The following is a 21,607-nucleotide window of genomic DNA, read 5'->3' on the forward strand; positions in this document are numbered from 1 at the left end:
GAAAGGAGAGAGTCAATATTGCACTAGCCTTTCACTCAGGACCCCGCTCCTGTGATAACTCACCCACTCCCAAGATACGGGCATTCATTCATTCAGAAAGGGCCTGCCCTCAGAACCTACCCTCTTCCAGTTCCCATCTCTCAACACCGTGGCACTGGGGGTTAGGTTTTTCAACACAAACTTTGAGAAAGGGACACATTCTTTATTTTTTTTTTAATTTATTTATTTGAGAGTCAGGGTTACACAGAGAGAGAAGAGGCAGGGAGAGAGAGAGAGAGAGAGAGAGAGAGAGAAGTCTTCCATCTGCTGGTTCACTCCCCAGTTGGCCACAATGGCTGGAGCTGTGCCAATCCGAAGCCAGGAGCCAGGAGCTTCTTCCGGGTCTCCCATGCGGGTGCAGGGGCCCAAGGACTTGGGCCATCTTCTACTGCTTTCCCGAGCCATAACAGAGAGCTGGATCAGAAGTGGAGCAGCCAGGACTAGAACCGGCACCAGTATGGGATGCCGGCACTTCAGGGCAGGGCATTAACCTGTTGCACCACAGCACCAGCCCCAAGAGGGACACCTTCAAACCAGTCAGGCAGGGCAGAGGAACACTGAAAGAGTAGAAATAAAAACAAATGAACACACTATATAAACCAGCATGGGAAACACAAGCTTAGTAATAAGAGTCCTGAACTAGGTGTCTGCTGAGTGGGATCTTGGCCTTGGGCGGTCAGAGCAGGGCTGTGTATTGTATTAATGGCCTCTGCTCAGTGGAAGAGGGGCTTTTTTGCTAAAAAACAAAAATGAGCTACATAAAGTCTCAAGAGTCTGTTCTGAGCCCCTCTCGTGACATCTGTTGGGTGAAAACAAGACCACGTAGTGTGGACTGATAGAGGGGTTGTTCCATGAGGTTATAACCCCCAGTGGACCAACAGCTTGCCCTTAATAAACCCTGATAAGGGGCTGATTTAGGCGCAGCACTTGGTCCACTGAATCAGGGCTGAGAATGGCAACCCAGTGTCAGGGAACACAGCAGCCTCTAAGTGAAGGGGCCTGCCTGAACCCGTAAGTCTCTCCCTGACCCAGTGGCCTTCTGTTCCAGCTGTTGAATTGCTAATGAGGAGGAATTCAGCAAAATGCACACAGGTTAATGCTACTGAAAGGAGGAGCAGAACCAGGCCATTGCAAAGAACCAGTGAACGCTGCCCACTGCTGTTCTCCCTTCCCCTGGGCCTATCTTACAGGTTCTCTTTGAGCCTTCTAAGCATGGGGGCTTCCTGTCATACCATCTATATGGAAAGAGAGAACCCAAGGTCAGGCCTGAGCCTCCAATTCCATTATCTGTCTCTTCCATTTGTTCTTGGCTGTCCCCCGGTCTTCACTCCTGGAAATAGCCCTACCTGAGAACATTGATCATTTTCTACCACAACCCCTGGAGTCCCTGGGGTGGCTCCAGGATATGTTCACAAACACTAAGTTCTCTTCTCCATGCACGCTGAACCTTGCCAAGGGTTGGGAGGAAGGCAAAGACCTCCACTTCTCCATGAAGTTAGGGTGGCAGTAACGGCCCCCCCAGCTATGATCTCCTCTATCACAGGCTCACAGCAGGCGTCACTGGAGACCACAGTTGAGTCTCCCAATACAGACCTCCAGGTAACTTAGTCCACCAATTTCTGTTGTTGAGATAGTATCAGTAACAGTAGTAGTAATATCTGCCATCGAAGAAATACAACAGTGCCAGCACTTACCTTGTGCCAAGGACATTGCCAAGAGAGCTACCAACATTGCCTTGTTTAATTCTCCTCTCCACCCAGTTAGGAGAACATTTCTCATCAGCTTCTTTTACAAATATACTGAGGCCTAGGAGGGCAAAACACCTGCCAAAAGTCACACCACTTACAGATCACAAGTTGGTTTTCAGACGCAACCGTAAGGGATTCCAGAGACAGACGTCAGGACCGCCAGTCATTTGTCTTCCCCAGACACCTATGTCTGTGATCCCCAACCTCCTTCCCACACAGCACTTTTCCAACACAGAGAACCCACGGCTCAGAGTGCTCGGGGCTGCTGAGGACGGAGAGGAGACAGGATGTGCCCAGCACACAGTGCTCCTCCTCCTCCAACATCCCTCGTCTTGATCCAAGCAACTCTTCTTGCATCTGTGTCCTATATGAGGCACCCTCAGGAAATTGGATTGGAAGAAATTTTTCCATTGTGAAGATTTTGAAAATGGCTTCCCTGGAAGTTAGAATCTAAAACCAGGAGAGAGATGTGACATAAGCAGCATCCTATTGCCCTCTGTTCTGAGACAGGTTGCTGACCTCAACTCAGAACTCCCTTGGGGAGGTGGGAGCCAGTCATTCCATCCCATTCTGCCTGCCTTTCACCCTCCGATAGGGCTCCCCAGTGAGCATCCTCCAGCGTTGGCTCTTGTGACTACAGCTCAAGGCAACACAACAGGAGCTCCATGTCCTGTTGCTGCACAGCGTGGGGTTGGGACTGGACTCCAAATGCTCGTTCCCCTGTGCCCACACTACACAGAAGAGCAAGGCTGGGATCAGAGGTGTGCAGAGCAGGCTCCCTCAAGGAAAGGGGCTAACGCTGCACCCACCTTGACTTCCATCCTGGGGAACACTATTCCCAATATTTATGGGCTGTCTTCCTTCCCAGGCGAGCTCAGAAGACCTAGTGCTCTGTCACCTTTCCCTCCCCATCGCCCCTAACAAACTCCATGGAGAACGAACATGCGAGTCCCAGAGTCAGGGAGTCAGCAAAGCACACAGCAGGGCGCTTTGAACTTGTCAGTGCTTAGACACACTGAGATGTTGTTTTACATTTTCATGCAATTTTTAAAATTTTGTCAATGGGGTAGATCCATGATATTTTTTAATGTAAAATGATAGATTTTCCCTCCAAATATCCTGGTACAGCAAACATCAGACTAATTTCCAATATCCCCCCCCCCCCCGTGTACCTCTGTAGACTCCCCTCCCCCACTCCCAGTGGGAGAAATATGCCTGTGAGGTATAATTTAGACTCACTTTTACTCCTCTGGCAGTTCAATGGCATAAAAATTAAAATACGAGGCAGACGGGCCCCGTGAAAGACTCCCATTTGGCTTTACAACAAGAGCTTCAGAAACAATCAGGAACTTAGGGAGTGTGTTCCTTTCCTTGGGAGAAAACTGAGACCTGCCGTGTAACGGGACGTTCTCTAGGTCACTCTGCTGGGCAGTTCACTCTGAACTGGAAGTATTTCCCCAAAAATGTTTGCTCTTAGGGCCTTTTGAGATGCTTAGAAATAAAAGGCAATAGGTGTCTAGGATATTAGCAACCATACTATTAGGCAATGCTCTTTGTCAGAAACCAGAACTCAAGCTTTATCCTAGTGAAAACATTGTGCCTGCAACATTCTCTAACATTGAAAGTCCAAATCCTAGTGAGTGCAACATTAGAAACACTGTCCAAATGTACAAGTCTGGAAACATTTCAAGCACATTTCCACTTGCAGCTTTTCTTGAGAGAGAGAAGAAGAAGAAGAAGAAGAAGAAGAAGAAGAAGAAGAAGAAGAAGAAGAAGAAGAAGAAGAAGAGGAAGAGGAAGAGGAAGAGGAAGAGGAAGAGGAAGAGGAAGAGGAAGAGGAAGAGGAAGAGGAAGAGGAAGAGGAAGAAGAAGAGAGGAGGGGAAAGAAAAGAAAGAAAGGCTGAGAAAGGTCAATGCCAAAGGACCCCAAATAATAAGACCAGGAGATGAGCTCACAGAACAAGGGTGACACACAAATCCCATTATTTTCTTCCACATAGAATCACAATCCTTTTGATGTCAAAACTGAAGAAATGATATATCCCAAAGCTAAGCCTCTCAGTTAAATATGTAAAGCACATGTTTGCCCAGAACCATTGACATCAGGATAACCCTAGAATTTGCGCCTTTTCTTTAATCAGTGGAGAATTATTCTAACCGTATTATGTTTGATCACTCTATATGATGGCCACATGTTCTTAAACGGATTGTGGCTCACCCTGGATTTGCATCCTCTGGTCCCACTGGATGGCAGGCTGATTCCATACACACCCCCCTGGATGGTTTTGGGCTGGAACAAAGAAGCAGCAGCATAGGGTGGAGGAATCACTCAGGAGATGCAAAAGGATGTAGGTCATCTTTTAATCTGAAAAATAGTATAGGCGTTCTTTTTATTGTCTCTTAATTCACATAAATTATATAAGAGCACTTTAAAAAGTTGGTGAAAGATGGAATTGAAAAGATAAGTTTATTTTGGTGCCCTAATTTTAAAGCCCATGCATTTTTTGTCATAAAAAAATTCTAAGTAAACATGTATTAGGAAAAAGATCATGCATGGATTTCAAAAATTTTTTGAACCAAAACAAACTTATGTTTTAAATCCATTTTCTATGAAGTTTTGAAAGTATTCTCATATTATTTCATAGATCCACTTGTCCCATTGCCTCTGTGTTTAAGCAGCATTTGTGTATTTGTTAGAAACCACCTGCCTGTTGCAGTCCGTATTCTTACAGATCCTGCTTGCTAAAGCGCTAGTGAGGGCTTGAATGTTAAGGAGACAAAGTCCATCTTCAGAGCAAGCACATGGTTTTTTTTTTGTTGTTGTTGTTGTTTTTGTTTTTGTTTTTGTTTTTGTTTTTTGACAGAGTGGACAGTGAGAGAGAGAGACAGAGAGAAAGGTCTTCCTTTTGCCGTTGGTTTACCCTCCAATGGCCGCCGTGCCTGTGTGCTGTGGCTGGTGCACCGCGCTGATCTGAAGGCAGGAGCCAGGTGCTTATCCTGGTCTCCCATGGGGTGCAGGGGCCAAGCACTTGGGCCATCCTCCACTGCACTCCCTGGCCACAGCAGAGAGCTGGCCTGGAAGAGGGGCAACTGGGACAGAATCCGTCACCCCAACTGGGACTAGTACCCGGTGTGCCGGTGCCACAAGGTGGAGGATTAGCCTATTGAGCCGCGGCGCCGGCCGGAGTGAGCACATGGTTTTAAGGAAGCACTGTCTTGTCTGTTCTGAGGATTATCAGGGTACGAATAACCACGTGTGCTTTATAAAAAATCATATTTATTTTCATTTTATTTGAAAGAGCAACAGACAGGGAGGTGGGGAGGCCTTCCATCTGTTGATTCACTCCCCAAAATGCTTGTACCAACCAGGGCTGGGCAAGGCCAAAGCTAAGAGCCTGGAACTCAATCGCACATGGATGACAGGGACCCAGGGTGTGTGTTAGCGGGAATCTGAATCAGAAGTAGAGTAGCAAGGACTTGAACCAGGTGCAAGAGTCCCAAGTAGAGACCTAAGCTGCTGTGCTGCATACCTGCCCTGTGGTGCTTCTCAATTCCTACTTTATTCTTCTATCCATATTCTTGGATCCAAAAATCCAAGCTCCCAGAAATATGCACTTATTAAAATCATTCCAGATGACCTAGCTGCAAGAGAATCATGATAAAGGGATAGAATTTGGTGCGGTGTGCAAAAGATACCTGGGCATTACTGTGTCAATGGATAAAATTGTTCCCAAGATAAATATATATGAATTGCCCAGAGGTACTCCGGTTGGAAGGCACAGTCCGATATTCAAACCCAAGTGTGATCCAGATGAACAACTCACTCCAGCAGAAAACAGAATGAAGTAGACTAAAAGCCAGTGGCCAGGGGATCACAAAGAAAAGAAAATTTCCTGCTGATGAGGAGGCCCATGGAAGCCACCAGGTCAATGAGGGATCAACCAGCTGTTCCTAAGCAAAAGCATAACGGAGTAAAAGTCTCGCTTGAGCAGTCCCAGGTAGACCAGCTGCTCTGCAAGGGAACGGCTCATGCAAGAGGTGAGCTTGGAAAGGGAGGTTGTGTCAGGTCATGAGGCTTAGAAGGCCACAGCAAGGAAGCTGGCTCGGTTCTATAGCAACTGATGGTGCTAAACCTATGAGGAGGTAGAGGGCATGATACGATTTGCATTTCTAGAGAATCGCTCTGGAGATATCACCAACAGTGAATTGCAAATGAAAAGAAAAACGAGGGGAAAACCTAGTAAAGAGATCCCTATAATAGTCGAGGCTCTATAAGATGAGTACCTGAGTTTGAAAGTAGACAAAAGGAAGGATAAGTTTCTAGAATAGTAACAATCGATGACATTTCCACTCCTTACTATAAGAAAATATTTTTTCTACAGGCAACCAATGCATAAACATAGGTATTAGATCCATTTTCATTAGTTTAACTAAAATATTCAAGAGAAACTCCTTGAGAATGAAAGAGTTCATTTCAGATCACGGCTGGGAGATTGCCATTCAGGATCAGGTGCCCCATTTTTGGACAAACCGAACCCCCACCCCCCCACCCCGGCCCTCCTCTTAGTCTCCATAATTAGACTGAGTCTCCATTCTTAGCCAATCAACCATCAGCATGAAGGCATCTGCATGACTTTTGGGGAGATAAGTCCCACTGTACCCATACAACATAGAATTTCTCATTTCAACTAGAGTAAAAGTCTAATTTAGATAAGGCAGAGAGTGGAAAATTTTAAGTACCATATATTTAATAGTTCTGAGATAAAGCAATGGGTGTGTTTCACTGGCATTTGCATGTGTGTGAATGCCCAGTCTGTACTGATTGTGATACAAACCCTGGGGAAAGGGAGTTGGTGAAAACAGGTAAGATTATCCAATGCGAAGCTTGTTTCACAATAAGAATTAGGCCTGTTGCCTTCTGGTTTCTTTTTGGTGTCAAAGATTCTAAGACTCCATTCATTTATTTATTCAGCACTCACAATTTCTGAAATACACAATAAGAACTAGGGGAAATCCAATTATTAATAAGACCTCAGTCAATACCTGTCCTCAAATTGGTCACAATCAAAAATGAATACATAAATTAATCACACCCAAAATACTCAAGTAGAGATGACAATAAAATCCATTGTCCCACAAGGCAAAGATCTATAGGAAGTCTCACTAAACATATGTGTTTCTATATATTGATGGTTATTAGGGTATTGTATTTGAAAGAGCATATTGATGGTTATTAGGGTACCTGTGGCCCAGCGTACTTCTCTGGTCATGTTTGGAAGACAGGGATCCTTGGTGTCAGAATCATTACACACTTTCCTCTTGTTGTACAGTATAAGCACCAAAAGACCAGGAACTGTGTCTGCAGTGCTGTGTTCTGCACTTTGCCTAACCCAGAACCCTACCCAAACTGCCAACTTGTATTTGATTTTGATAACGATAATAAGCAGCAGTGTTCTGTCCCATCAGGTTCATTTCCAACAGTGGTGCCCACTCAATGTCCAAACTTCTGCACCTCCACCATTCACACATTGGCTCTTCGGACCATGAACCCAGCTTCTCCTTGCTTTCCAGGCCTTCTACAACTACCACATCCTGGAATTACTTCAGATGCTGGTGACAGGAGGGATATGTTCTCAGCTGGAGCAACACTTGGATAAAGATAAGCTCTCTGAGCTGCCCGAAAGTTGCACCACATTCTTCTCTGGAAGATCGCGGTGTAAGCTGGGGCTTCTGTCCTTAGACCAAACCATTTTATCAGATATTAAAGTGAGTCTACTCTTATCATAATGCAGTTTCCCATCCCTCCCCTGAGTTTCTGAAAACAGTCCAAACTATCTGGGTTCTTAGACGGCCTATAGCACAGAAATAATAATTAATAATGTATAGAGTATTTTATAGTTCACTATATTATGTTCATAGAATGCTACAATTCACCCATACATTTTCACAGTTTATGTTCACTTTTTACAACAACCCCACGAGGTAAATAGAGCAGTTGTTATTATCCCTATCTTTCTGCAGTAAGCATCAGAGAGGCTCAATAATATGGTTTCAATGTAGTCCCCAAATTTCATGTGCTAGAAACTTAATCCTCAATGCAATAGTTTTGAAAGCCGGGATCTTCAAGAGATAATTTGGTCATGAGGATTCAGTTCTGTTGAATGGATTAGTGTTGTTATCTTGGAAGTGGATTAGTTATTACTGGAGTTGATTCAGGATTAATGATGAGTTTGGGCCCCTTCTCTCTCTCTCTCTCTCTCTCTCTCTCTCTCTCTCTCTCTCTCATGCTTTTCTTGCCCTTCTGCCTTGATATAACAAGACCATTTAACCTTGGACTTGTCAGCCTCCAAAACTGTAAGAAATAGTTCTCTGTTTTGTATACATTACCCACTCTCAAGCATTCTGTTATAGCAGTATAACAAAGACACTCAATGACTTTGTACCTTGATAAATACATTTATAATGATTGCAATGCTAATATTTATTGGCTATTTTCCTTGTGCCTGTCTAGTTTTTCTCACTTGGTCTAGCTAAAGACTTAAAGGGCAGGCACTGTTACTGATGGCATTTAACAGATCAAGAATCTGAAACCCAGAGAAGCAGGGACCCACTTGAGGCCACATTGTTAACCAGTTTCAGAGCAGGGGTCCATTTACTGAAGTCTGACATGAGGCCTTCTCACTTTCCCCATATCTGAAATGTTAGAGAAATCTGACCAGGTCAGCTGAAATTAGGCAAAAGGATTCTGTGCTTGGCTCAAAGTGTCTGACTGGGCTAACCAGTAGAAAACGCTTGAGTTTTGTTAGCCCATAGAGCTGGGGTACAGTATATTATAGTAATGGAGAAGACAGCAATTTTGAGAAATTGCACTAGAACATCTAGGCATTTGGGAATCTGAGTAGAATCTAAACTGGAATGAGTAACTTCTTTGTCAGCGTGGCTTCCAGTTGAGCCTCGTTTGACATTGCACCCAGCTGTTGTATGTATTGTTGGCAGAAGGTCTTCACAAGGAAACAAACTTTGTTGGTCCATAGCAACAATATCAGAAGCCCCCTCACAAAGAGCCCACTCTTCTAGGTCTCTGTGCCCAGTGCGTGTCTTAACACGTGCTGCCCATACAAAGGGCAAGTCCTATGTTACTTCCCCAATGACATGGCCACATTGAAGCCTTTAGGAAACGGTTTTGAAGCCTCCCAAATGTCTACCTCCCAGAAAGGCCAATGACACTCAGGTAAGTGCTTGTTATTGCTGGACCTAAGTACCCAGCAGACATTGGTTTTTCTCTTCTCTCCACAGCCTAGAGAAACCTTTGGACAACTATTCTGTGGCACATTAGATAATCTGGGAATCCTGTGTGTTGGTTTATATCGTCTGATAGAGGAAGAGGAACGGAACCCGGAAAACAAAAGGGGAGTATGCCAGTTTGGAAATTCACTCACGCAAGCACAGCAACCAGAATTACCTTATTCATTGTGAAAGAGAAGTCCGGAGCCTGGGGTACACAGTTGCAAGGAAGGGTACAAATGAAATTAATAATGATACAGGGTGTAAACAAGAACCCCAATGCCAAAGGCAGTAGAGTCTCTGTCCCCTGTGAAAACTGAAATGTAGACCTAGACTTTAAATCCAAATTCTTTTGTAACTTTCCCTTCATCCATGCCCGTGCAACCTTCTGAAGCTGAAAGCCACTGTCAACATCATTAGAAAGTCTTCCTTGCATTCTGCTGGATTTGTTGGACTTGGCTGGACCATGGGGTGCATTTTTTTCCTAGCCACTGCACTTTGTGCCTATAAATCATGTGAGTGATATGTGACAGCAGCGAGGAAGACAGAGGAAATGAAGAAGATGGTGGGAGGAGAAGAGAAGGGGCAGTCAAGAGACACACGGGTCCAAGCTAAGAATCTCACAGTGGAGATGGACAGCATTTAGCAGAAAAGGAGAAATTAAAATTGATAGAGTGGAAATGGACTGATGGAACTTGTTCCAGGAGAAAGGAGAAGGAAGCCAAATTACTCAAAGTGAAGTGGTCTTGAATAGGAGAAAAACACTTTTCTGCTCATAAAAGGAGACAAGGGTGCGAAGAAAAGATGCTAAGGTAGCTACGGCTCTAGGTGAGGGATGTGCTTGTGTGAGTTTTTATTTAGCACTAGGATTTCTCCGCACTTAGCCATTGCTCAGAGAGAGATGGAAGAAATATCACAAGGAGTTGAGAGAAAGCTAAAAGTTTAGATCAAGTGTTAAAAGGAGTGGAAGAGAAGGCTTACTGGGGATTTGTGAAGCAAGGCTAGACAGTAAAGTGAAGGATCAAGGATTGGAAATCCTGATGAAGTTAAAGAGTTAGATGAACTCAGAGTAAGGCAACAAGAGAGGAAGAACATTGGGAAGCTGTGGTCAAAGAGTGATTGACTGGAGCTTAAGATGGTTGAGGCGGTACAGTGTCAGTAAATTTTGACATCCAGGACATGGCCAGGCAACCTGTTTGGGGATAAAGACCACTGGGTAGTTGACATCATAGAGACGTGTCTTGATGGTAGGCCCATAAACTGCAGAGATATTGCAGGTGCATAAGCTGACAGTGGCACTGGAGTCTGAAAGAACGTGGACCCCAAGTTCCAAATTACCCAAATAAACATGGAGCCTATAAATGACACAGAAGAATCAGGAGGGAGTTTATGGCTTTACAGAACTCACCGTGAAGACAGTGGGGGAGAAGTGATGTTCTGGAAGCAACACCAGGAAGCATGAGTAATCAATATTCTCTCTCTCTCTCTCTCTCTCTCTCTCTCTCTCTCCCCATATTTATATATATATGTATGTATGTGTGTGTGTGTATATTATATATATATATATATATATTGCTATCCCTCTCACTCTCCATTTCTCTCTTGCTCTCTCTCCCTCTCTCCCTAAACTTTATACTCTGTCCTTTGCCCCCACTACCTCTGGAAAGCCTGCAGAACATGATCATTGGGAGAATATGCAATTTAAATGAGGGTACTTCAACAGGTTCGTGGAAAATATAATTTTAAAAAATAGATTTATTTTGGTACAACAATTTGGAAATCCATGCCTTTTTTTCCAAATACCCATCTTCCATGAGCTTTATTAAGACCTCTGATACATGAGAAGATCTCAGTAAAGTACCATTTCTGCTTTAAAGAGAATATGTGATTATAGTGAATCTTGTTTTTAATACAGTAGTTACAGAGGACAGAGTGGGCAAGACAAAAGTGGGTAGATTATTCAGTGTAGGAAGGTCAGTCTTGCACTGAGATCCATGTTTTAAAAAGAAGAGGTGGTCTCATGGGGCAGGAGTGAAGAAACACAGGGTGAAAATCATGCAAGATTAGTCTCTGCCAATGTTCTGAAATGGTCACTGGGGTGTTAATTAATTTAACTCACATGTATTGAGACTGTGCTGTATACTTATGATGTTAAGGCACCTGGTTTCTTTACATTCTTTCCATGCAGGTCCAATCCCTGGGTGTTATTTAAGATTCATTGACTTTCACTTCTGAAAGTGGTGGCAAAAAAAAAAAAAAAAAAAAAAAAAAAAAAAAAAAAAAACTCTTCTTTATTGGTGAGGCTCCAATCTTTTTTTTTTTTTAAGATTTATTTATTTATTTATTTGAAAATCAGAGTTACACAGAGAAAGAAGGAGAGGCAGAGAGAGATCTTCCATCCTCTGGTTTGCTCCCCAATTGGCCACAATGGCCAGAGCTGTGCAGATCTGAAGCCAGGAGCCAGAAACTTCTTTCAGATCTTCATGTGGGTTCAGGGGCCTAAGGACCTGGGCCATCTTCTACTGCTTCCCTAGGCCATAGCAGAGAGCTGGATCTGAAGTGGAGCAGCTGGGTCTCGAGCTGGCACCCGTATGGGATGCTGGCACTGCAGGTGGCAGCTTTACCCACTACGCCACAGCACCAGCCTGTAGCCTGCAAAGTTGGTGGCCTATGTATTAGGTGAGCTTACAGTTGAGCTAAGAATAGAATATCTAGAATACATGTAATCTTCCAGTTTGACAGAGCATGGCTAAGTGACCAATATTGTGCCCATTCAATTCATGTGTACTAAAAACAGGTACTGCAGTCTTATCCTGTCCTTCCATTACACCAATGAGGGCAGAAAGGCTCAAATAAGGGAGATGTCACAACTAGTGTCTGGATGCAGGCAGAGAGGAAAAGCAGCCTGCTAATTCCCGCTCTAGGGCCTCTCCTCACCCACGGTGCCAGAGAGATTCACTATTTATGGAGAACCCACGGGCGTTCCCTGTTTCAGCCCAGCAGAATGACCTCTTGGTGTTGCCAGCACCTGTGGCCACCCAAGCCCAGCTTCAGCAGCTCACAGTTCATCTCTGGCTTTTCTTACAGGTTCGTGATTACCCGGCCAGCCAATGAGTTTAAGTTGCTACCCACAGACCTTGTGTTCTGTGCTATCCCTTTCAGCACAGCCTGTTATAAAAAGGACAGCAGTTCTTCAAGTGCCCCATATGAGATTACAAACATCATGCCAGTGACCTCGGAGACAAACATGGAGATAAGCTGTACCCCCACCGTCGACCTAGATTAGATGACAAGACATGGCACGACAATTGTTCTCACCAGACCATTTTTTGGAGCTGAAAACTTCTTCCTGTTGGGTTTAGTAGAAACAAAATATTCCGGAGAAAGGGCTAGCCCTCTGCATATTCAAAATCCGCAAATCGCCCTGCTGTACACATATTGACCAATCAGCTTAACTCTCAACTTCTCAGTATTTTAGAGTAAAACTTATCCCACAAAACGATCTCATTTCCCATAAAGCAGAGCAATTTCAAGGAGAAATAATTTATTTTGCAGTAGAGGACTCGATATCAAAAGGCTTGCTAAATAAATGTTAAGGTATATGTAATGTTTAAGCATTCATATTGTCAGTTTTTACAAATAAAATTGGCAGAGTACCCCTAAATTCATGTGTCAAGCAATCCCATAATCCCAAAAGGAAACCCTTCATCTGCAGATGGAAGCCTTTTCAGAATTTATTTATTCAAGAAGCGGAGAGAGAGAGAGAGAGAGAGACTGCCTGCCTGAGCTCCCATTCGTTGCTTCACTCTCCAAGTGCCCACAACAGCTGAGATTGCAAGCAGGAGCCTATAATTAAATATGGGCTTGTGGCTGAGAGGCCAAACTATTTGAACCATCACCTGCTGCCTCCAAAAGTGTGCATTAGCAGAAACTGGAATTGAGAGTGGAGCCAGGACTTGAACCTTGGCAACATCTTACTTATCATCTTACCTGCGAGGTCAAATGCTTACCACCATTCCACACAAGTCATCACACCAGATCCTTTGACAATGTGGTAGATACGTAGCTTATAATAATTGTTCATAGAAGAGCAAATTAGCTCACAATGTGTGGCCTAGTATTTGAGATGTTTTTTGATGCTTTCAAAACTGGGTGACAACTACAGATTCCATCCCAATAAAAATTCATATGTGCATATATCCCATACTATTCATCATCTAAATTGGATAGAGGCCATGAGTCATCCTACAGTCTACAGTCATCTTCCCAAATACTTGCTATTAACTTAAAATAACCTTAAGCTGATCACAAAAAGAATGTAGGGTAGAGGAAGCAGGATGCCTGAGTACTTGCTTTGGATATCTCAATAAAGACTTTTTTACCTTGGGCAAGTTCTTCAATTTCTCTCAGCTACTTTCTTCATTCATTTTACTGTTTAAAAAAGAAGAAAGTTGAACTAAAATATTTTAAACATTAACTTCCATCTTCATTTGTTTTAAAGACCTTATTTGAGGCCAGCGCCACGGCTCAAAAGGCTAATCCTCCACCTGCAGCGCTGGCACACCAGGTTCTAGTCCCTGTCAGGGCACTGGATTCTGTCCCAGTTGCCCCTCTTCCTGTCCACCTCTCTGCTGTGGCCCGGGAGGGCAGTAGAGGATGGCCCAAGTGCTTGGGCCCTGCACCCGCATGGGAGACCAGGAGAAGCACCTGGCTCCTGGCTTTGGATCTGTGCAGTGCGCTGGCCATAGCAGCCATTTGTGGGGTGAACCAATGGAAAAAGGAAGACCTTTCTCTGTCTCTCTCTCTCTCTCTCTCACTGTCCACTCTGCCTGTCAAAAAAAAAAAAAAAGACCTTATTTGAAATGAAGACAAAGAAAGACAGAGAGAGAGAATTACTTTGGTCTTCATTTACTCAACACACTGATTCATTACCTCTGTGTATCAGGCACTCTGCCGGAGGTGGAGCACAGACCAAGACAAAGTTGCTCTCCATGGAACAGGCTCTCTAAAGTGAGCCGGTAGAAGCACACAGGCCAGTGTGGGCAAAACCAGAGGTTGAGTTGCTGGAGGTGACATTGGAGAGAAAGGCAGGATCTGGTTAACAGTGACTCTTAGAGGCACAGGAAACACGCTACACATTATGCACAATGAGGAGCTCGTCAGCGATTTTAAATAATGGAGTGGAAGATGAGATCTCTGCTCCCAAAACTCACTCTGGCAGTATGGTTTCCGCAGCAGGGTTAACAACCCAGATGGATTTCCTCCTGCTCCAGATGCTCAGAAATGTTAGGTACACCACGACAAAATAATGTGTGAACACAGAGCAGTTCATAAAAGAAAACGTCCAGCCAGAAGCAAGGGAGAAGTCCAGGGCAGAACAGGTGTCTGAGAGATGTACTTAGGGATATGCAGGGCATTGAGTCAGTGGTTGGACTTAGAAGTGACAGGAAGTGGATACAGACAGAGACCCTGCTGAACCATCAGCAGGGAAAAACCAGCCCAGCTGTGAAAGAGCAACAGACAGACTCCTGTCACCGGCCCAAGAAAGAAGCAAGAACAGTTATCTTTGCTCAGGAACCCGGGTCCGGAGGACACCTGCCATGAGCATCAGAAGCCCCCAAGTTCAGACTGTGTGTAGAAGTACTGCTCAGATGTGTGCCACATTGGCTGCAGCTGCAAACTGGAGCGGCAATGGTGGAAAGCTGGTTCTGAAGCAGGTGCACTCTGGAGGCGAGTGCTGGGAAGACACAGATAGCACTCAGCAGTAGCAGTTGTTATGTCTTGGGGCACACGGGACTCCATAAAGACAAAAGTGAGTTGGAAACTTTTTTTTTAAAATGGACAATAAGGGCCGGCGCCGCGGCTCACTAGGCTAATCCTCCGCCTAGCGGCGCCGGCACACCGGGTTCTAGTCCCGGTCGGGGCGCCGGATTCTGTCCCGGTTGCCCCTCTTCCAGGCCAGCCCTCTGCTATGGCCCGGGAGTGCAGTGGAGGATGGCCCAGGTGCTTGGGCCCTGCACCCCATGGGAGACCAGGAAAAGCACCTGGATCCTGGCTCCTGCCATCGGATCTGTGCGGTGCGCCGGCCGCAGCGCGCCGGCCGCGGCAGCCATTGGAGGGTGAACCAACGGCAAAAGGAAGACCTTTCTCTCTGTCTCTCTCTCACTGTCCACTCTGCCTGTCAAAAAATAAAAAATAAAAAAAAAAAATGGACAATAAGACCACAATAAAAAAGTTGGAAATGACATGAGGAAATAATCCTTCTAAGTGAAAGTCAGGAGACAAATCAAACAAGAGGTTAGCATGACCCTGGTCTTCTGACACTAGAACAATCTGAAAAAGACCATAAAATTGATATGTTGAATGCAATGAAAATGGTTAAAAATATGATTAGAGGTCGTAACAAGAGTGTACAGTGAAAAAAATAAGCAGGCAGAGTAGAAACAGAATCAAAGCTTTCAAAAACAATTTAATTAAAAATTCAATGTATGACTTAAGGAATAAATTACATTTGGATAAATCTGAAGAATTTATCTAAAATGAAAGGTGAAGAAATAAACAAATCAAAAACCTAAAAGTTGCATGAGAAAAGAATGAAAAAGTCCAATGTATAAAATATTCAATTTCCATAAGGAGATAGAAAAAGGAATATGAAAAAAATCTTAAAAATTTCAGAATTAATAAAGAGAAAGACTCCTGAGATTTAAAAGTCCAATGAGTCATCAGCAAGAAAATAAAAATAAATTTACATATGGGCAAGTTCATTGCCACACCTAGACAGAAAAGCAGATTTCTAATAAAACGATTATCACTGAGAAATCACGGAGAAAAAAGAAATAATGGGTCAATGAAACAAAAATGCTGAGGGAAACATAACAGAAGACATGAACATGGATACAGTATGGTATCCAAATTACATTCAAGAGGGAGGGCAAAATGAGGTCAGTTTTAGAACTATCTTTTGAGAGCAAAGTCCGAGAACATATCATTTAGAGACCTTTACTGAAAAAACTAGTAAAGGATATACTTCAGTAGGAAAAGAATAACTTCAAAAGATGGGGAAATGTATAAGAAACAGTCATTAGAAAAGAACTGGAAAATATTATAAATAGATAGCATAATAGATAAATAGATAAATAGAAAATATTATAAATAATAAGAATAGTAATAATTTGTAAATTGTTAAAATATTAAAATTTGCATATTAAAAATAAATAATGAGGAATAGGACAGAAACATCATCAAATAAAATTATTCTAAGATTGTATACTTCAGGAGCACAGAAATGATGATTAACTTTAGCATTTTTAAAATCTATGATGAATATAAAAATTTTGGAGAATAAATTCCCAAGGAAAATGGAAGAATACAGACTTTAAAGTCAGTTTAGAGAAACTATTGAGTCATGAGACACAAAATTGGCATCCAAAAATATTGACCCAATTCATGAGAAGTCTGGATTTTTTTTAGAAAAGCAAACTAAAGAACAATATATAGAAAACAAGTTTTAAATGTAATTATAAATGCAAATATGTATTAAATAAAAATAAATGGTTCCATCCTACAAGGTAAAGGATAGAAATTTGGGGATTACACTTAAAAGCATTATATGCTGTTTATTGCAGAACATAAAATGATTCAGAAAATGTGAAACTGGAAATAAATATACTAGAAAAATATTTACCAAAAGAAGTGGCATTGTTAGTATCAGGCAATATATCCTTTAAATTAAAAATCAATGCTGAGGAAAATTATTTAGTTAATAGTCATAATAATACTAATCTTCAACTAGCTAACAATGTAACCATTCTGAAGTGTACAGATCCAATATGACTTTAACAATCTCAAAAAGGAAATCTGACAAAATTACAAAGAGTAAAGGAGCAATTCACAATCAGAAGGAAGGATTTTTAACACAGAAACTAGCAAACCAAGCAGGAAAAAATTAGTGCTACACAGAATAACATGAACTGCAGCTTCCTGATCTAGTGAAAGAGATGCACAGCTCCAGATAAGGACAGCCAGACCACGAATCCAACACACGGAAAATGCACGTTCTTTTCCAGCAGGTACATGATTCAGTTCCCAACACAGCCATCCTCAAAGCCAGTCCCCACGAATCAGTGATGCCATACAGTCCCACTACAGTGAAATGAAAGCTTAGCAATGTATTTTGAAATAAACAGTAACAAAACTTAGTCAATCCTGTAAGGCCAATCTAAAATTTCATACACGTATTACAAACTTGTGAGTTCTAATAAATCCACTCAAAATGAATTAGATATCTAAGGGCAAAACCTCAGACTTGAAAAGTCCTAGAAGAGAATATAGGGAAAGAACGTCAAGACATTGGACTGGGCAGTGATTTGTAGGTATGACACAGATCACAGGCCACAGAAGCAAAAACAGACAAATGGGACACCAAATGTAAGAGCTGCTACACAGCAAATGAAGCAAACAGCAGAATGAAAATGCAATACACAAAATGTTAGAAAATGTTTGCAGTCTGTGTATCTGATAAAGGGTTAGTACCCAGAATAAATAAAGAACTCCTACAACTCAACAATAAAAAACCCAAACAATACAATTTAAAACTAGCCAAAAAAAGATTTAATAGACATTTTCCAAAATGATACACAAATGGCCATTAAGCAAATGAAAAGGCAGCAAACTCAGCTAATCATCAAAGCAATGCAACTCCAAACCAAAAAATATCACCTCACACCCACAGGAATGGCCAGTCTCAGGGAGACAAAATAGCAAGCGTTGGTAGGGATGTGGGGGAATTGGCAGCCTTCTACATTTTCATTGGACTATAAAAGGGTGTAGCCACTAGGGAAAACAGTGTGCATTTACTGCCTTCAATTTTAAAAAATTAAAATAGGGAATCTTATCGAATGGTACAACATGAGTGACTCATTAGGACATTTTGCCCAAAAGACAAATGCTGCATAATTCGACATGTATAAGTTACCTAAAGCTGTCAAACTCTAAAACGCAGAGTGCAGTGGTAACTGCCAGTGGTTGGACATAAGGGTTTAAGGGGAATTGTTGCATGGATATAGAGTTTCAGTTTTGCAAGCTGCAAAAGTCCCTGGGACCTGTTACACAACATTAGCATTATGGTACTATATACTTAAATTATCTAAGATGGTAAATTGTATGTTGTGTGCATGTGTGAGTGACCATAATTTTAAAAATTGTAGTACACATATAAATCAGGAGAGAAACAAATTTTACCTTTACATGAATACATGGGAATAGATGAATGATTAAAAACTAAATAACTAAAAATTCAATGTTCAATTTAGTAAATTAGACAAAGAACAGGAGGGTACATTTGATATGGGAGATCTTGGCAGGGAGTTAATAGGTGAGCTGGAGTCCTTGCCAGTCCTCCAATGCTGAGGCCCACAGCTGCAGACCAGCTCTCTTCATCTCCCTTGCCTTCAAGAGGAGTGTCTCTGAAGCATTTCGGCTTGTGAGAAAGTGGGAGGTCCCAGGCGTACCCAGCAGGTGATAAAGGGCCACTGCTCTCTTGCATTGCCCTACCCTACATGTGTGAAAAGGCCATGGAAAATGGAATGAAAAGATAAGTTCATTTGGATGCCAAAACGTTTAAAATCCATGCATAGCTTTTTTTTTATGAAATGTATTTTTCGTGAACTCTTTGAAGCCCCCTTGGCTTTTTGAAAGAGCCCCCCATACAATGCTGGATACCACCAGGCGCCGGGCTCCCAGCCTTTCTCCCTCCGCTGAAGGTATCTTTGCCCTGTCTCTGGACTGCAAATCAGCCTGAAACTGAAACTGACTCACGGACTCCTGGGAGTGGAGCTGCTTTCCCTGAATGCATGACATCATTTTTTTTCCTCCAGTAACTCACATCTTGATGGCCAGCATTGTCTCAATGAGCTTCTTTTTTGGGGGATGTAGTGCGGGGTGAGGGTAGGGGGTGGATTGCAGATCCAGGGCAGGAACTACCCTGTATGCCAACCCCAGGCTGAATGAAGCTCTCGTAAAGAACACAGTATCACCCACCAGTGAGGAAGACCACAAGTACCGCTGACCCACCGGGAACCTGAACACCCAGTGGTCACACCCTCCTTATCCTCCACACCTTTGAACTGTGCGAGTCACTGTCTTAACTCCTCAGGGAGCCTGGTAATTAAGCAAGAGCTGCCTGGCCCCTTGCCCTCTCTGTTGCGATCAATGTCTCCTTTCTTCCAACATGCCCCAGTGGGTGACTTTCTGTGTCGGGTGAGTGGGCCCAGTTTGGAGGTTATAGTGCAGCCCCTCCAACTAGTTTGGGGGTTTTTCTATAACATTTTCTTGCCTTCCTGCCCCTAACATATTAACCAGTTGTCCACAATCATTTCTTTCTTTTTGTTCCCATACTGATTCACAACTTCAGCCACCGCAATTTAGCCATAAACCCCCATTATTCTACTAACAATGGTTTTGTGCAAGGCCATCGGTTGCATTTACATCACTCCATATAGGTGAAGAGTTCATGGTGAGCTGCCTTGATGCCTTCACAGCATTCCATAGTTGTTCTGCCGCTTCGTACTGAAACATTGTCTTCCCTGTGTGTCTGCACCCACCAGTCTTCTACAGTGCATTTTACTTTGACTACGCCATCCCACACACCTTAGGCTCTCTTTTCTGTGACACAAGTAAGGGTCAGCATTACTCAGAGCGTGGTTATCAGTCTTTTTCTCTTGACTCTTGTTGATCACTTGGTATTCAGATAATTGAGGAGACCTGGAGAACATGTAACAGAAATTCAAAAGTCAGGGTCACTTGCCTCTGGTCATTGTTGTCATGCAAGAGTGGAGGCCCTGTGCTGCCAGGTTTTTAAGACAAAGAGTTTTGCCTTTTCTGTTAAGACATTGTACTTTTACTTTTTGCTATATGGCTACGAGAGAGTAGCTGGAGCAAACCAACCCTCCTTCAACAACAACAAAAGAATGAGAAATGGATGCCAAAAAGTCCTCAGTGGCCTGTTTGAAGTAATCAGAGAGCGGGAAAGGCAGTAAGAACTTGAAAGGGCAGGATCCAAGCGAAAAGCAAAACTTTGAGGTGAGTTCACCATTCTCTGCTGCTTTCCCCTCAAGGCACTTGCCAATTAGTAAGTGGTACTGGGCCAGAGATCAAGCTGCATTTTAAAGCACAGAGTTTTCAGAAGTCTCATGAGGCTAGGAGGAAAAAAAAATGGAGTTGAGGGCTATGAGGATAGCCAGGTATTGATGGGATCAGATTTTTGGAGCAAAGAGAACTGGAAGACATTGAGCAGGAGTTTCTGTGCTTTTTTCCATGAAGAATGCATTTACTGCCAATATTTTCAGCATGAGAGGTTGAGCAGCTCTGAATAAAGGATCAGTTAAGAAGCCAGAAAGCTAAGCAGAGCTTTTGCCAGGCTCATGGCGCTAGGGAGATGAACATTGGTATTCAAGACCTGGCCTGGCAAATGGGCCCAGACGAACAACCTTGCTCTCAGTCGAACCCCTGGAAATACTCTTCCTTCAGATTACTTCACACTACAAATAGAATAGTTCTCACAAAGTTTGAAATCCAGCTTCAATACCTCTTTTTCTTGATTACATGAAGATGCATAATCCCTACTATAGTTATCTACAGGTAAAATCCAAATCCTCTCTACTGGAAATTAATATTACCCAGAGTTTCTGTACTCTTTACACATAATATCAACCACTCAATAGACATGGCTGCAGTCAATTTTACTTTTTCCTCTTGCAACTTAAATTAACTTCCAGATAGGCCAGCTAAGCTTTGTTTCTTCCTTGTTTCTTTCTTGACAATGCTGACTATCTCTTTTATTCTTGTTTACCTTCAGGAAATGAATAAGTAAACAACAATGAATGATTGAAACTATTGAAAGCCAAGAGAAACGGATGATAGGGATACCCCATTAATGATCTATCTAGTTATAACAACTAAGACCAGATGTAAATGAACAAAGATTTCCATGCCTAAGATATTGGATGACAAGATGGAGAAATTTACCAAAGTGATTTCTCAAAGAAATTATTCTAAAAAATATCAGAAGTAACATTGTAAGTGTAAGAAAGAGAAAAAATAAGGCATAGAGAAGAACAAAGGGAAATACATATAACTATATATGAGAGACATGGGACATGGTGATAGTATCTAACATTTAATTGACATCCTAGAAAAATAAGAGACAGAGAGAGAGCAAGAGAAGATGAGACAAAAGAATATATTTGTGAATATTCTGACCAATAATTTTTCTAAACTGGGGCTGGCGCTATGGTGTAGCAGGTAAAGCCACTGCCTGCAGTGCCGGCATCCCATATGGGCACTGGTCCTAGTCTCAGCTGCTCCACTTCCAATCCAGCTCTCTGCTGTGGCCTGGGAAAGCAGTAGAAGATGCCCCAAGTCCTTGGGCCCCTGCACCCACATGGGAAACCTGGAAGAAGCTCCTAGCTCCTGGCTTCAGATCAGCACAACTCCAGCCACTGCGGCCAATTGAGGAGTTAAGCGGCAGATGGAAGACC

At 42.8% G+C, this 21,607-nt stretch overlaps 1 protein-coding gene and 1 long non-coding RNA gene across 7 annotated transcripts in view; one reads left to right on the plus strand and one right to left on the minus strand.

Moving 5' to 3' along the window:
- LOC103345403 (potassium channel subfamily U member 1) overlaps positions 1 to 14,575 on the plus strand; it is a 212,222-nt gene extending 197,647 nt beyond the window's left edge. For 3 of the 6 annotated variants that reach the window (XM_070079202.1, XM_070079210.1, XM_070079220.1), the window contains 3 exons: positions 7,359 to 7,553; positions 9,084 to 9,194; positions 12,157 to 14,575. In XM_070079202.1, coding sequence (XP_069935303.1) covers positions 7,359 to 7,553; positions 9,084 to 9,194; positions 12,157 to 12,357 — 507 coding nt within the window. In that variant the 3' untranslated portion in view covers positions 12,358 to 14,575. Of the gene's footprint in view, positions 1 to 7,358; positions 7,554 to 9,083; positions 9,900 to 12,156 lie in introns of all 6 variants that reach the window. The other 3 variants (XR_011390870.1, XR_011390871.1, XM_070079216.1) reach the window with 3 other exon arrangements.
- Positions 8 to 19,817, minus strand: LOC138850726 (uncharacterized). Its single transcript, XR_011390879.1, has 4 exons — positions 19,719 to 19,817; positions 14,004 to 14,134; positions 4,006 to 4,152; positions 8 to 596 (listed from the first exon to the last, which is right to left on the minus strand). It is a non-coding gene; the product is annotated as an uncharacterized lncRNA (long non-coding RNA).
- Positions 19,818 to 21,607: the final 1,790 nt, after the last annotated feature.

The sequence above is a fragment of the Oryctolagus cuniculus genome, chromosome 1, assembly GCF_964237555.1.
Source record: "Oryctolagus cuniculus chromosome 1, mOryCun1.1, whole genome shotgun sequence".
Lineage (NCBI taxonomy): Eukaryota > Metazoa > Chordata > Mammalia > Lagomorpha > Leporidae > Oryctolagus > Oryctolagus cuniculus.